This window comes from Geotrypetes seraphini, chromosome 1 (assembly GCF_902459505.1).
Source record: "Geotrypetes seraphini chromosome 1, aGeoSer1.1, whole genome shotgun sequence".
In the NCBI taxonomy this organism is placed as follows: domain Eukaryota; kingdom Metazoa; phylum Chordata; class Amphibia; order Gymnophiona; family Dermophiidae; genus Geotrypetes; species Geotrypetes seraphini.
This window is the reverse complement of record NC_047084.1, coordinates 408,864,211-408,881,018: the sequence shown is the minus strand read 5'-3', so window position 1 is coordinate 408,881,018 and position 16,808 is coordinate 408,864,211. Positions and strand designations below refer to the sequence as shown.

General features: G+C 45.6%; 1 protein-coding gene across 5 annotated transcripts in view; it reads right to left on the bottom strand.

The window, feature by feature from the left end:
- SLC44A1 (solute carrier family 44 member 1) overlaps nt 1–16,808 on the bottom strand; it is a 269,831-nt gene that overhangs the window by 141,422 nt on the left and 111,601 nt on the right. For all 5 annotated transcript variants that reach the window (XM_033918433.1, XM_033918422.1, XM_033918450.1 and 2 more), the window contains exon 3: nt 2,708–2,850. In XM_033918433.1, coding sequence (XP_033774324.1) covers nt 2,708–2,850 — 143 coding nt within the window. The remainder of the gene's footprint in view (nt 1–2,707; nt 2,851–16,808) is intronic.

Genomic DNA, 16,808 nt, shown 5'->3' with positions numbered 1-16,808 from the left:
TCTGTTTTAGACAGTCAAAAAGGCTGTGTAGCCTTAGGTGCAGCAGAAGGTTGAGGTTTCTGTTGCTTCTGATTCTGCTGTTTCTTGAGAGGAGGGCGAATGTAAGGAGCCGCTCTCGGAGCAAAACGCCTCTGGTAAATAGGAGGAGGGCGTGCAGGCTTGGTAGGAGCTGGCTTTGGTTTAGGTCTGACAATAGAAGCGAAGGATTTTTCATGCTCAGACAATTTCTTGGTGACTGCCTCAATAGATTCATTGAAGAGGTCATTGCCTGCACAAGGAATATTAGCCAAGCGGTCCTGAAGATTAGGATCCATGTCAATGGTACGAAGCCAAGCAAGGCGGCGCATTGCTACAGAACAAGCAGGCACCCTGGCAGACAACTCAAAGGCATCGGAAAAAGACTGAAGTAGATGTAATCTGAGTTGTGATAGAGAAGCTATGACTTCTTGAAATTCAAAGTGCTTTTGAGTATCTAAATAAGTGATACATTTAGGCAAAAGAGCAATGAGGAACACAAAATAAGTGATAAAATGAAAATTGTAATTAAGGACTTTAGAGGACATCATGGCATTTTGATAGATGCGACGTCCGAATTTGTCCATAGTTTTCCCTTCCCTTCCAGGAGGAACGGTAGCATAAAGCTTGGAAGGATGGGACCTCTTCAAGGATGACTCCACAATTAGGGATTGGCGAGATAATTGTGAATTCTCAAATCCTTTGCAATGGAGAGTTTTATATCTGGAGTCTAATATGCCTGGAACAGCTGGAATTGCATAAGGAGTCTCCAGGCATCTGGTAAAAGTCTGAGACAAAAGCTTGTGAAGAGGAAGCTTAAGAGACTCTGCCGGAGGTTGAGGAAGATGCATGACTTCGATATACTCCTTAGAGTATTTGGAACCAACATCCAATTGAAGGTCCAAGTCAATAGTCATCTGACGAAGAAAAGAGGAGAAAGATAGCTGATCCACCAATGCTTTGCCTCAAGAAGGACTCAAGGTCATCGAGGCAGCTTGGGTCAAAGATGAAGCTTCGGCAAGGAAAAAGGCATCAAAAGAATAGGGAGACTTGGACGAGGCAATCAAAACCACTGAGTCATTGAGATTTGGAAGTGGAGACCTCGATCGAGGAATCGGTGGTCTAGTAGAACTGGAAGGTGTAGATCGAGGCTGAGTTGAAGAAGGATGCTCTTTGGAAGAAGAGCTATGTCTGGAAGTATGCCTCGAGGAAGGCCTCAAACGTCGGTGAGAACGGTGCTTGGAAGCAGATCTCGAAGTTCGAGGAGTCTTTGCCCTGGAGATGGAAGCAGTCGATGCCACCAAGGAATGGATGGGGCTGGAAGCTGTGGATCGAAGCTCCAGAGGCTTGATGGAGGAACTTCGATGCACTCTCAAAGACTCTGCTCCTTGTGAGGATTCCTGTCGAGGCACTTGCAAAGAATCTTCTCCTTGCTTCACGTGCATAGATGCCAGACCAGACACTCGCAGATACTCTGCTCCCTGCATAGAGTGTGTAGGCTCAGACTGAGGCATAGGCATCGCGGGAGTCTGCAAGATCACCAAGCTGGATTAGAGTAACAAGCTTCAGTCCCATATTAGTGAGGAACTGAATGAATTGCTTTTCTAACATGGTCTGGAAAGAAGCCGGCAAGGATGGATCCGCGTCTGAAACCAGACCACCTGCTTTGGCTGGAGGTTCCACAGAGGGAAATGTCTTCGACTTGGAAGTCTTAGGCACCTTAATCACTACTGGTGGAACTGTCTGCTGAGCTATCTGACCTGAGGATACAGGGGAAGATACAGCAGACGTCGTCGAGGAAAGAGCCGCTGCAAACGAAGAAGGTCTGATGAGGCTCGAGGTCGAAGCAGTAGAGGCAGGAGGACTCTCGGTCGAAGGTGAGACCGAGGTCGGCTTCGGAGTCAAGGAAGAGGTCGAATCCATCTCAAAGAGCTTCTCCACTGAAAGTAGATGACGTTTAAGGGCTCGAGGTTGAAGAATAGAACAGCGCTCGCACGACTTCAGGTGATGGTGTGGCCGAAGGCACTTGAGGCACCTACTGTGTGGGTCCGTGAGAGAAATAGCACGCTGACACTGGCTACACTTCTTAAAGCCTGTTGTTGGCCGGGACATAGGAGGAAAAGCAGCCGTTGCAAGGTCGAAGCCCCTGGGCTGCGGCTGAGCAGTCTGTCCTGGCAGCCGAATGGAAAAAAGAAAAAAAAAATTTTTTAACTAGAAATTAAAGAAAATACAGCAATTCGTGAAGAAAAATAACACAAACCACGGTGAGAGAAGGCACGAAGTAAGTAAGTTAAATGCAGAGTCAAAGATGGACTTCTCGGCTCCGTGGAAAACTGAGAACTGAGGAGACATGCCCTGTGCTGGGCGGGAAGGCACTCGTGCATGTGCGGTGCGGCTGACTCAAAATTTCTAGTTTCTTCAAGCAAGTCTGCTTACGGGGCTTCCGCATCGAGGCTCCGTCGGTGACGTCACCCATATGTGAGAATAGGCTGCCTGCTTGTCCTGGGATAAACAATATATCAAAGAAAACAGCAATCCTCAAACAATCTCAGAGTAAGCAAGTCTGGTAAGCATAGCAATGTATTTAGCTAGTGCAGCAAGACCTAAAAATATAAAGCGATACCCTTAGAAGATCCAATCAATGACCCACTATAGCATCTGTTCATTTTACATTCCAGCAAGATTTACTCACTTGTGGTTGGTATGATCCAGGCCACTGTTGATATTTCCTTCTATTTTTGTATTCTTTTGTCCACAAATATTGCCATAGCTGTCATAGCCCAACACCAGTCTTGAGGCTGCTCCCGTGGCTATTGAAAACCCACAAATAAATCCCTAAAATAAAAAACAAAAGCCATGGTTAATTAGCACCAAGCCTACAGTTTGCTGTATAGTCATAAGTTTGCTGTATAGTCATAATACCAAAGAGATTTTTTTTTCTTTCTTTATTTATGATTTTTCATTTTAACAATCAAGCATATCACATCTTGAATACAGATCAAACATTTCAAATCAGGAAAGTAGTCAAAATAGGAAAACAATTCTATTTAGTTATTTAGTCCACAATAAGAAAGAAAATCAAAAAATTTTTCTTAAAATTTTCATATAATATTGAAAGCAGCAACACTTATCAATGCTTAAAGCCGGTACAGCAAATTACATATCATTTGTTACGGACATTCCTCTTTCCTTAGATTGGACAAATGCTACCAGCTGTTTAGGTTAAAAAAAAAAAAAGGTAATTCTTGATTTGACAGGTAATAAAACATTTTACTGGAAATTTTAACATGGTCAGGATTCTTGGCCTCAAGGACAAGAATTCCTTTCTCTGTTTCTGGGATTTTTGAGACATATCTGGAAATATACGAATCTTAGAACCCAAAAACTGATCATTTAAGTGCCAAAAATATAATCGTAGTATATAATCCCTATCACTTTCCAAAGCTAAAGTAACCAACAGTTCTCCTTTCTGTTACAACCTAAACTAAACTAAACCAAACCTTAGGTTTGTATACCGCATCCTCTCCACAATCATAGAGCTCGGCACAGTTTACAGGAGCTGGGACAGAAAAGGAACTCCAATGAAGGGTTATAGGCCTTAGTATAAAGAATGTTTAGAGGGGCTTAGTATACCAGAGAGGGAGGAAGTATTACATTTTTGAGAATAGCCAAGTTTTCAGATGTTTACGGAAAAGTTGGAGGGAGCTCAGATTACGAAGTGGGGAGGTAAGGTTGTTCCAAAGCTCAGTGATTCTGAAGGGAAGAGAGGTCCCTAGTTTTCCTGCATGGGAAATGCCTTTTAATGAGGGGAAGGATAGTTTTAATTTTTGGGCGGATCTGGTGGTATTAGGATTTGAGGAATTCCAAGAAAGTGGAATAAAGGGAGAAAGGATGCCGTGTAGGATCTTGAAAGTTAGGCAGGCACTTTTAAAGTGGACCCTGGAGATTACTGGAAGCCAGTGAAGCTTGGACAGGTGCGGTGAGACATGGTCAAATTTACTTTTTGCGAAGATAAGCTTAGCAGCGGCATTCTGAATCCGCTGAAGTCTTTGAAGGTTTTTCTTTGTTAGGCTTAAGTAGATAGAGTTGCAATAGTCCAGTCTGGAAAGGATGATGGATTAGAAACATAGAAATAGACGGCAGATAAGGGCCACGGCCCATCTAGTCTGCCCACCTTAATGACCCTCCTCTACCTTTCTCTGTGAAGAGATCCCACGTGACGATCCCATTTTGTCTTAAAATCAGGCACGCTGCTGGCCTCGATCACCTGAAGTGTAAGACTATTCCAGCGATCAACCACTCTCTCGGTGAAAAAGTACTTCCTGGTGTCACCGTGCAGCTTCCCTCCCCTGATTTTCCACGGATGCCCTCTTGTAGCTGTGGGACCTTTGAAAAACAAGATATCTTCTTCTACCTCGATATGGCCCGTGAGATATTTGAACGTCTCGATCATGTCTCCCCTCTCTCTGCGTTCCTCGAGTGAGTATAGCCGCAACTTATCCAGCCGTTCCTCGTACGGGAGGTCCTTGAGTCCTGAGACCATCCGGGTGGCCATTCTCTGGACCGACTCCAGTCTCAGCACATCTTTGCGGTAATGAGGCCTCCAGAATTGTACACAGTATTTCAGATGGGGTCTCACCATGGATCTATACAATGGCATAATGACTTCAGGCTTACAGCTGACGAAACCCTTACGTATACACCCTATGATTTGTCTAGCCTTAGATGAAGCCTGCTCCACTTGATTGGCAGTCTTCTTGTCTTCACTGATGATCACCCCTAAGTCCCGTTCTGCTACAGTCCTTGCTAGGATCTCGCCATTAAGGGTGTAACTTTTGCATGGATTTTGGCTGCCAAGGTGCATGACTTTGCATTTTTTGGCATTGAAACCTAGTTGCCAGATCCTAGACCAGCGCTCCAGTAGTAGTAGGTCGTGCGTCATATTGTCGGACATTGAGTTTTTGACCGTTGCACTCCTGTCTACTACATTGCATAGTTTGGCGTCATCTGCGAATAACGTTATTTTACCTCGAAGCCCTTCAGCCAAGTCTCTTATAAAGATGTTGAACAGGATCGGGCCCAAGACCGAGCCCTGCGGCACTCCACTGATCACCTCCGTCGTTTCAGAGGGGGTGCCGTTCACCACCACCCGCTGAAGCCTACCTCCAAGCCAGATTGGACAAGGACAGCAAAGTATTTTTTATGGAAGCAGAATCTCACTTTCTTTAGCATGTGAAGGCTGAAAAACCATTTTTTTATCAAGGAATTGAGGTGGTCGTTGAAGGACAATGTAGAATTAGTGATGATGCCCAGAACTTTGCTTGCGAACTCAAGCTGCAGTGTGGAGCCAGAGGACAGTGGGATGAAGGTGGGTAGTTGGTCTAATTTTGGGCCGAGCCAAAGTAGTTTTGTTTTGGACTCGTTCAGTTTCATTTGTACGGTGAGGGCCCATGAGGATATGTTCTCAGAGAGGTTAGTGAGGTTCGAGTCGGTCTCGAGGAGGACAAGGATGTCATCAGCATAAGTGTAAAGTGTTTCTAGGGGGGATAGATGGAGGAGTTTCAGGGAGGACATATAGATATTGAAAAGAATAGGAAATAGAGGTAAGCCTTGCGGGACTCCACATTACAGTTTACAGGGGGAGGATGAGGTGTCATTCATGTTAACAGTGTAAGAGCGGGAACGTAAGAATTTCGAGAACCAGTCTAGAACTGTGGAGTTGATACCTATCTCAGAGAGTTGGTAAACTAGAATATCATGATGGACAACATCAAAAGCTGCAGAAAGGTCAAATTGTAGAAGAACATGAACTTATTACGAGAATGAAGTTGTTGAACCTTGAGATTAAAGAGGTCAATAGGGATTCGGTGCTGAAGTTGGGTCGCAAGTCATATTGGTAAGGTAGGAGAATAGAGAATCTCTCTAAATAGGATGAGAGTTGGGTAGATATGATAGACTCTAGCATCCTGGTTAGGAGAGGGATGTTTGTTATTGAGCGATAGCTGGATGGTGTGGAAGGGTCTAGGTCAGCTTTTTTCAGTAATGGGATCAAGGCAATATGTCCCATTTCTGGGGAAAATAGGCCCGATTGTAGGGCGGAGTTTATAAGTTTGGTAAGAGATGAGATGGCCTGTGCGGGAATTTTCTCGTATGGGTAGGAGGGGAATGGGTCCAAGGTACAGTTGCAGGATTTCAGTTTGAGGCAGAGTTTAAAGACCAGGGATTCGGATAAGTGCTCAAAGACAGTCCAGGATCTGTCGACTGGGACAGGGTTGGAGACCGTTAAGGTAGGGTTTGGGTCGGTGGGCACCAGAGAGTTGTAGGAGACTGTAGGTGGGAAGGAGCATCTTAAGGTAGTGACCTTTTCGTTGAAGAATTTTGCTAGAACATCGGCTGGAGGGGAGGAGGGAAGCAAGGTGGAGTCATTTTTGGAAGTTAAGGAGTGCCAGATGTTGAACAATGTACTACTCTGGTTGTTGGATCTGGAGATTTTGTCACCTTAGAAGTTCTTCCTTGCTTTTTTTAGTACTGTATTGTAAAACTTAATATTGACCCTCCAGGACTGTCTATCTGTAGGGGATTTAGATTTTTCCCATTTGCACTCTAGAGCTCGACATTTCTGCTTCAGTTCTCTGTGATATGGGAGGAACCAAGGGGCCTTCCGGGAGTAGGAGACGGTTTTAGTGGATAGTGGGGCGAGGGAGTGGTAGGTGGACTCGGAGAGGGTGACCCAGTTATGCCAATTGATTTCTGAATCTACAGGCTTAGGAGCGGAGAATTGGTTGAGAAATTTGGTCCAGAACAATTCGCTCGTAATTTTTTTGCAGAAAGTAATGGAATTAGAGGTACGGGTGGGGCCCCAAGATGCGACATGAAAATGGGGAGACAGAAAGCCCCTAAGAAGTGGTCGGACCAAGGGATGTGTTCCCAGCGAGTGTCATCGGCTGAAGTTTTGTAAGCGGTAAGATCAAGGAAACTAATGAAGTCTAGTGTGTGCCCCTTTTCATGGGTTGGAAAGGGTGTGGGGGAGGGGGGAAACCTAGAGAGGTGAGGAAGTTATTAAATTCAGTCACATCCTTGCTGGTGATGTCATCTAGGTGGAGATTGATATCCCAATGATCAGTAATCTTTGAAATTTGAGGAAGGCGTTTGTTATGGTCTCGAGGACGAGTTTGGAGAATTTGTTTCAAGGGGTAGATGGACGATATAAAAGCAGGATACCCAGTGGGTGAAGGTGGAGTTCATCGTTGACTGAGGCTAGCATATATTCTAGTGAGGTGTGGCTACCCTTTTCGAGGAGCTGGACATCGAAAAATGATTTGTAGAGAAGTTCCAGGCCACCTCCTTTTCGGTTAGTTCTGGGTGAGAAGAGGCCTTGGTAGCCGTGGGAGCAGAAGGCTGTTAAGTCCATATCCACCTTTTTATCTCCTTGATTTTCATTGGGAGAAAAAACGCCTACACGATTATTTATCTGAAGGTAATTAACTCTGACAATGGGAGGTAAATTTTCTAGTGGAATAGATAGCACTTCTCTGAAATATTTCCTAACCATCTCTATAGGAGCAATTACTAGAGATTTAGGGAAATTAAAAGTCTCAGATTATTTCTCCTTAACTGATTTTCAAAACTCTCCATTTTCCTTGAAATATATGATCTCTCCTTCACCAATTCTGTCTCTATTTGTTTCATTTCAAAGAGTTTTGTCTCCTGTTTCTCTACTTTGTCTATTAATTGTGTAATAGTCAATCCCTGTTGTTCCACTTTGGAAAAGATAGTCCTATAGTCAATTGATAATGTAGAAAAAGATAGTTTTAAATTGGCATCCATAACAGATATGGCTTGCCATAGTGCTTCCAAATCTATCTTTGCGGGCTTTTCCAACACCCCAAACTGTATGGTAGACCTTCCCGAAGCACCTCTCACCTCTGCACTGGGGCCGTGTCTTTGTTGGTCCTTTCCCCACACTCCTTCTCTTAACAGGACAAGTGCTGGGCTCTCTCCTAAGCCGGGGTCTGAAGATTCCATCTTTGAAGTCGTCAGCTCCAGCTCTCCTTGCTCCAGCGTATTTCCGGGTTGGGGTGGTATCATTCACTGCTCAGGGCTCTATGACGCCCTCTCTACGTGCACGGGTTCACCCGATGTAGTCAGGTTCTCCTCCGAAGTAGATATTGAAAGGTTGTCTGAATGAGAAAAAGACTCCATAATTGTTGTCTGCACCAAATGCTGCTGGGCTACTGCCGCTGGAGGGTTATAACGGAGGGCTCCTTTTCTCTTCCCCATGTCTCCTGACCGGGAAAGATTATCAAGCCACGTCAGCCAGACAAGGCAACGGAGCTCCCCGCTCAGGCGTCTGCTTCTGATGCCATCTTGATTTTCTCTCCCCCAAAGAGATTTATTTTAAAGCCAAAAAAAGAACATGATTGACACAATTGGAGATCAGATTTATCAATAATTTTCTCCCATTCTGTGCTTACCGGAAAAAAATATTTCTGGGTAAATCAGGTCTATTTCTTTCTTCCCAAGTTGACATATTTGTACTATAAACCTTGTTGATGATATTAAGCCTAGGGTTCTTTGTTCAAGAATAGGGGACAGAAAGGAGGGGTGTCAGGTCTTTCAGTTAATGATGGCAGAATATATTGCCCTATCTATATTCTACCAGTTGTCTTACTTATCGCATTTAAAATTATTTATATTATATCAGGTAACACAGTTAAAGCATCAAAAACTTTTCAACCAAAGACAAACACAAAAGATTAACAAACATTTTTGTATTTTTGAATTCTGAAGTATAGGTCCTCCTCCATATTTGTGGGTTCGGCACTCGTGACTTTTATTATTCGCAGTTTTTCATCTCACTAACCTACCCCGTCTCCCGGACCTCTCCACTTACTTACTTTTAAAGTCTGGTGGTCCAGTGGTAAAGCAGAGCAGGAGCGATCTTCCTATGTGCCTGCCCCATGCTGAGCCGCAAACAAAAATGGCTGCTGTGAGTTCCCGTGGTCTCATGAGATAACAGCGGAAACTCACGTCAGCCATTTTTGTTCACAGCTCAGCATGGGGCGGAAGTGTAGAAGATTACTCTTGCTCCGCTTCATCGCTAGACCACCAGACTTTAAAAAGTAAGTGAAGAGGTCATGGAGGCGGGGATAGGTCAGAATAGGTCCTAAAGTTATTCGCAATTTTTCCTTATTCACGGGCCTGCTTTGTACCTAACCCCCGTGAATATAGAGGGAGGAGTGTACTAGGATCCTGCCACATTATACACGACAGCACTTATCTGGAATATAGTCCCACATATTCTTGTTAGGTCCCTCCCCAAAGGGCTCACAATCTAAATTGCATCTGAGTGATTGGAGGATGAATTAACTTGCCTAAAATCACAAGGAGCACAAGTGAGATTTAAATGTGACTTTTCTGGTTGTCAGCCTGCTCCTCCATTACTGGGAGGAGACTAGTTTTGGAAATCTATTTATTGATGTGGAAACTTATTAGTAGAATTAGATAAATTATCTCTACATTACAGCCTTTTTAATCATCATGTGGAAAATACTTCCCTTACACTGAGTTCTTGAATTTTTTCAAGCTGGTATTCACACCTCCCTGACAGAGTGAAAATGAAAGATGGCTAATGCAAGCCTATATAACAATGCTGATAAAGTTTCAGGATGCAATATGCAAAATGATTCAGAATTGTCATCTACTAAAAGGGAGTTGATACTGCTAATACAGTGGTCTCAAAATCAAACCCTTTGCAGGGCCACATTTTGGATTTGTAGGTACTTGGAGGGCCTCAGAAAAAATAGTTAATGTCTTATTAAAGAAATGACAATTTTGCATGAGGTAAAACTCTTTATAGTTTATAAATCTTTCTTTTTGGCTAAGTCTTAATAATAATATTGTAATTTATAGCTAAAGAAACATATGATCAACAAACTGTTTTATTTTACTTTTGTGATTATGATAAACATACCGAGGGCCTCAAAATAAGAACATAAGCAATGCCTCCGCTGGGTCAGACCTGAGGTCCATCGTGCCCAGCAGTCCGCTCACGCGGTGGCCCAACAGGTCCAGGACCAGTGCAGTAATCCTCTATCTATACCCATCTATCCCCTTTTCCAGCAGGAAATTGTCCAATCCTTTCTTGAACCCCAATCCCGTGCTCTGCCCTATTACGCCCTCTGGAAGCGCATTCCAGGTGTCCACCACACGTTGGATAAAGAAGAACTTCCTAGCGTTCGTTTTGAATTTGTCCCCTTTCAACTTTTCCAGTACCTGGTGGGCCGCAGGTTTGAGATCACTGTGCTAATATGAGCTATACTGCTGGATCTCTCTCTTAAAAATATTCGATGTTACCCTAGAACAGGGGTGCCCAATAAGTCGATCGCGATCGACCGGTACATCGCCAAGGCAAAGTGAGTCGATGGAGCCCATCCCGGGCTCCGTGTTAGACTCACTTTGCCTTGGTGATCTACCGGGCCAATCAGCCTTCTTCTCCCCGATGTCAATTCTGCCGTCGGAGAGGAAGTTCAGGCCAGCCAATTGCTGCCTGGCTGGGCCAGAACTTCCTCTCCGACGGCAGAATTGACGTCAGGGAGAGGAATGCTGGTCGGCCCAACGCAGGGAGAGCTTGGGGCAGCGGCAGCGGCTTTGGGGACTGTTCCCCTATGGCGGCGGCGGCTTGAAGAAAGAAAGGGCATGAAGAAAGAAAGGGGGCAGGCAGGGAGACAGAAGGAAAGAAGGGAAACAGAAAAAAAGAAAGGGAGGCAGGGAGAAAGAAAGGGCAGGGAGAGAGGAAGAAAAAGTTGGGGGAGGGAATAAGGTCTGGAGGAGAGGAAGCATACAGGCTGAAAGAAGGGAAGAAAGATTGGATGCACAGTCAGAAGAAAGTGCAACCAGAGGCTCATGAAATCACCAGACAACAAAGGTAGGAAAAATGATTTTATTTTAAATTTAGTGATCAAAATGTGTCTGAATTTATATCTGCTGTCTATATTTTGCACTATGGCCCCCTTTTACTAAACCGCAATAGCTGTTTTTAGCGCAGGGAGCCTATGAGCGTCGAGAGCAGTGCTGGGAATTCAGCGCAGCTCCCTGCGCTAAAAACTGCTATTGTGGTTTAGTAAAAAGGGAGGGGGTATATTTGTTTATTTTTGTATGGTTGTTACTGAGGTGAAAGTGCATAGAGTCAACTGCTTTGACCTCTTTGAAAAAACCCCGGAATAGTAATGATAATTAACATTTTCTCTGCGTACGGTGTGCTTTGTGTTGGTTTTTTTTAAAAATTTTATTGTTGGTAGATCATTTTGACTTGGTCATTTTAAAAGTAGCTTGCAAGCCCAAAAAGTGTTTAGCATAGGGTACAAAAGGCTTGGGGTAAAAGTTTTATGCCAGTGCTTATCAAATATTCTGTGGCCACAATCCCCATTATCATGGTCACAGAAAGCACAGTTACTTACCGTAACAGGTGTTATCCAGGGACAGCAGGCAGATATTCTTGACTGATGGGTGACGGCACCGACGGAGCCCCGGTACGGACAATTTTAGAGTGATTGCACTCTAAGAACTTGGAAAGTTCTAGCAGGCCGCACCACGCACGCGCGTGTGCTTTCCCGCCCGACGGAGGCACGCGGTCCCCAGTTAGGATAAGCCAGCTAAGAAGCCAACCCGGGGAGGTGGGTGGGACGTAAGAATATCTGCCTGCTGTCCCTGGATAACACCTGTTATGGTAAGTAACTGTGCTTTATCCCAGGACAAGCAGGCAGCATATTCTTGACTGATGGGTGACCTCCAAGCTAACAAAAAGAGGGATGGAGGGAAGGTTGGCCATTAGGAAAACAAATTTTGCAAAACAGATTGGCCGAAGTGTCCATCCCGTCTGGAAAAAGCATCCAGACAATAATGCGATGTAAAAGTCTGAACTGAGGACCAAGTAGCAGCCTTGCAGATTTCCTCAATAGGAGTTGAATGGAGGAAAGCTACAGATGCTGCCATAGCTCGAACTCTATGGGCCGTGACAGAACCTTCCAGTGTCAGTCCGGCCTGAGCATAACAGAATGAAATGCACGCTGCAAGCCAATTTGATAGCGTACGTTTAGAAACAGGACGTCCCAATTTATTCGAATCAAAGGACAGAAAAAGTTGGAGTGACGATCTGTGGGGCTTAGTACGGTCTAAATAGTAAGCCAAAGCCCGCTTACAGTCCAAAGTATGCAGAGCCTGTTCTCCAGAATGAGAGTGAGGTTTTGGAAAGAAGACAGGCAGAACAATAGATTGGTTGAAATGGAATTCAGAGACAACCTTAGGGAGAAACTTTGGATGTGTACGCAGAACCACCTTGTCATGATGAAAGACTGTAAAAGGTGGATCAGCAACTAGTGCATGTAGCTCACTGACCCTCCTGGCAGAGGTAAGAGCAATAAGGAAAAATACCTTCCAAGTGAGAAACTTGAAAGGAGTGGTAGCCAAAGGTTCAAATGGAGGTTTCATTAAGGCGGAAAGAACCACATTAAGATCCCAGACTACAGGAGGGGCTTTGAGAGGCGGTTTCACATTGAAAAGACCCCGCATGAATCTGGACACCAAGGGATGAGCCGAGAGAAGTTTTCCATGAACTGGCTCATGAAAAGCAGCAATAGCGCTGAGGTGGACTCTGATGGAAGTAGACTTGAGGCCAGAGTCAGACAAAGAAAGAAGATAATCCAACAAGGTCTCCACTGCAAGGGAAGTGGGATCATGATGACGAAGAAGACACCGTGTCCACTTCTGATGGTAACATTGCAGAGTGGCCGGTTTCCTGGAGGCATCCAGAATGGAACGAACGGGCTGAGACAAAAGAGCATCATGAGAGGTCAGCCCGAGAGAAACCAAGCTGTCAGGCGCAGAGACTGAAGGTTGGGATGCAGAAGGGTCTCCTGATGTTGTGTAAGCAGAGAAGGAAACAGTGGAAGAAGAAAAGGCTCCCTGGAACTGAGTTGAAGTAGAAGGGAAAACCAATGTTGCCTGGGCCACCGTAGAGCAATCAGAATCATGGTGGCTCGTTCCCTCTTGAGCTTGAACAAGGTTCTTAACATGAGAGGTAGAGGAGGGAAAGCGTACAGGAACAGATTGGACCAATCGAGGAGAAATGCATCCGCTGCCAGACGGTGAGGAGAGTAGAGTCTGGAGCAGAATAGGGGCAGCTGGTGATTGTGGGGAGCTGCAAAGAGGTCTATTTGAGGGGTGCCCCACTGAGCGAAGAAGGACTGTAGAGTTAAAGGATCGAGTGTCCACTCGTGAGGTTGGAGAATTCTGCTGAGCTTGTCCGCTAAGGAATTCTGTTCTCCCTGAATGTAGATAGCTTTCAGGAATAGTTGGTGATCTGTGGCCCAAGTCCAAATTTTCTGGGCTTCCTGGCACAAGAGGCGAGAGCCTGTCCCACCCTGCTTGTTGATGTAGTACATCGCAACTTGATTGTCTGTGCACAGCAGGAGGACTTGAGGAAAGAGAAGATGTTGGAAGGCCTTGAGGGCATAAAACATTGCTCTGAGTTCCAGGAAATTGATGTGATGCTTCATTTCCTGGGCTGTCCAAAGTCCTTGAGTTTGGAACTCGTTTAAATGAGCTCCCCAGGCATAAGGGGAGGCGTCGGTGGTGATGATAAGTTGATGAGGAGGTAGATGGAACAGAAGACCTCTGGAGAGATTCGAGGATATCAACCACCATTGTAGAGACTGACGAAGAGATGATGTCTTTTTACCCCAACTAACATTTTATTATACGCATGTACTTTAGTATGTTAATTTTTTTATCTTTAACAAAATTCATTTTAAATTGTCATTAATATTTAATTTGTATGTATTTAGGTATTAATTTGTATGTATTAAGGTTTTGTACATCGCTTAGTGATTTAAAATAGGCGATTCATTAAGAATAATTAAACTTGAACTTGAACATGTCACAGATATGTGTCGTGAGCAAGGATCCGTTGCTTGGGACCACTGGGTAGCTAGGGTCCACTGAGGAATGTGCAGGTGAAGACGTGCGAAGGGTGTGACATGAACTGTGGAGGCCATGTGACCCAAGAGTATCATCATTTGCTTGGCAGAGATGGAACGTTGTGGAAGCACCTGCTGACATAGAGACTGAAGAGTTTGAAGACAGTTGGACGGCAGGAACGCTCTCATGAGGACTGTGTCCAGCACCGCTACAATGAATTGAAGTCTCTGAGTGGGGATGAGATGAGACTTGGGTAGATTGATCTCGAACCCCAGAAGTTGTAGAAACAGGATGGTTTGGTTGGTGGCCAGGAGTACTGTCTGAGATGAATTGGTCTTTATCAACCAATCGTCCAGGTAAGGAAACATCTGAAGGTGGTGGGAACGTAGAAAGGCAGCCACCACAATCAGACATTTGGTGAACACTCTCGGAGAGGAGGCAAGACCGAAGGGCAGCACCTTGTATTGGTAATGACAATGATTGATCATGAAGCGGAGGTACTGTCTGGAGGCCAGATTGACGGGTACATGAGTGTATGCCTCTTTGAGATCAAGGGAGCATAGTCAGTCGCCTTGATGGAGAAGAGGATAAAGAGTTGCCAGAGAAAGCATCTTGAATTTCTCTTTGACCAAGCATTTGTTGAGATCGCGAAGATCTAGTATGGGTCTGAGATCCCCTGTTTTTTTGGGAACCAGAAAATAACGGGAGTAGAATCCCTTCCCCTTCTGATCTAGAGGAACTTCCTCTATGGCGTTCAGAAGGAGGAGGGATTGAACCTCCTGAAGAAGGAGAGAAGACTGAGAGGTGTTCAAAGCAGACTCTCTTGGCAGACTTTGTGCAGGAAGTGTCTGAAAGTTGAGAGAGTAGCCATGGCGGATGATGTTGAGGACCCACTGATCCGATGTGATGTTCTCCCAACGGCTGATGTAACAAGAAAGACGTCCTCCTATGGGTCGAGGGAGATGGGTAGATGGTGGAATACTGGCTATGCTTTGGAGAACCACGTCAAAAGGGTTGGGTAGACTTTTGTGGTGGAGGAGGCTTCACCTGTTGCTGCTGGGCTGGCCTAGCAGGTTGTCGCTGTTGTTGGCGCTGACGTCTAGGCTGTTGAGTAGCCGGTGGCAAGGGACGAGCAGCATAGCGGCGCTGGTAGGCGGATTGTTGGCGTAAAGGCCGAGCAGGTGGAGTCTTTTTCTTAGTCTTCAGGAGAGTATCCCACCAAGTCTCATGGGCAGACAGTTTTTGTGTAGTGGAATCCATGGACTCTCCAAAGAGCTCATCACCTAAACAGGGAGCATTTGCTAGGCGGTCTTGATGATTTACATCGAGCTCTGAGACTCTGAGCCATGCCAACCGACGCATGGCAACAGACATAGCCGTGGCTCTAGACGTCAATTCAAAAGTGCCATAAATTGACCTAACTAGGAATTTTCGTAACTGGAGAAGAGAGGAAGAACAGGCATGAAAAGCAGATTTTTTGCGGTCAGGGAGATACTTTTCAAACGCAGCCATGTTTTGTATGAGGTGCTTTAAATAAAAGGAAAAATGAAAAGCATAATTCCCTGACCTATTGGCTAACATGGCATTTTGATATAAACGTTTGCCAAATTTGTCCATGGCTTTTCCTTCTCTGCCAGGAGGGACTGAGGCATACACACTAGCTCCCGCTGATTTCTTAAGAGTGGATTCTACCAAAAGAGACTCATGCGGGAGCTGAGGTTTGTCAAAACCAGGAATGGGGATAACTTTGTACAAGGAGTCCAATTTACGAGGAGCTCCTGATACAGTCAGGGGAGTCTCCAGATTTTTATAAAAGGTCTCCCGTAAGATGTCATGGAGAAGAAGTTTGAGAAATTCCCTTGGAGGCTGGTCAAAGTCCAGAGCATCAAGGAATGCCTTGAATTTCTTAGACTCAGCCTCCAAGGGAATAGAAAGAGATTCACACATCTCTTTTAAGAAAGAGGTAAAGGATGTGGAATCCTGTTTAGAAGAGGGATCTGCAACAAGTTGATCCTCTTCATCAGAGGAACACTCACCCTCAGACAGAAAAGGCTCTTCGGAGTCACCCCACAAATCAGGGTCCCTAATATGAGAGCTACGGTCTCGAGACTCTGGAGTGGAGGATTCCAGGTGTCGGGATTTGCGCATCGACTTACCCGACCTCATAGACACGGTACCGGAAGATGTTACATGCTGCGTCGGCACCGAAGTCTGGACCGCCTGGTGTTGAGCTCTCGGTTCCGGTGCTAAGATTGGCATCGAAGTCGATGAAGCAGTGTGGACCGGTACCGACAAAGTGGATGCCGATAAAAGAGGGCCCTCCACTGTCGGTACCGGTGGCTCAGACCGGACCGGGACTGGAAGGCTCGGTGTCAAAAGTGCGGGAAGGAGTTGTTGTAACTGCTCCTTAAGTTGCACTTGCAGGACAGCAGCAATCCGCTCGTCCAGCGAAGGCACCGGTACCGCCTTTTTCTTCTGCGGTACCTGCGGTGCCGCTCTACGCCCCGAGGATGAGGAACCCGATGTCGAGGGGCTCACCTCAATAGGGGCGGAGCGCTTTCATGGGCGCCTCGAGGTCGGCAGGACTGGACTTGCTGCTACTGAGACCGGAGGACGCTCCAACGGGGAAGGCTTCTTAGCCGGCTTACCTGTGGGATGCGATGCCGGCGCGGTATCGCGCGGTGTCGACGAAGTAGGTGCCGACTGAGATGGGGCCGATGTCGGTGCCGGTGGTGCGGAATCAGACATCTCGGCGCCAAATAGCAATCGCTGTTGGATCTGGCGGTTTTTTAGAGTTCTCTTTTTTAAAGTCGCAC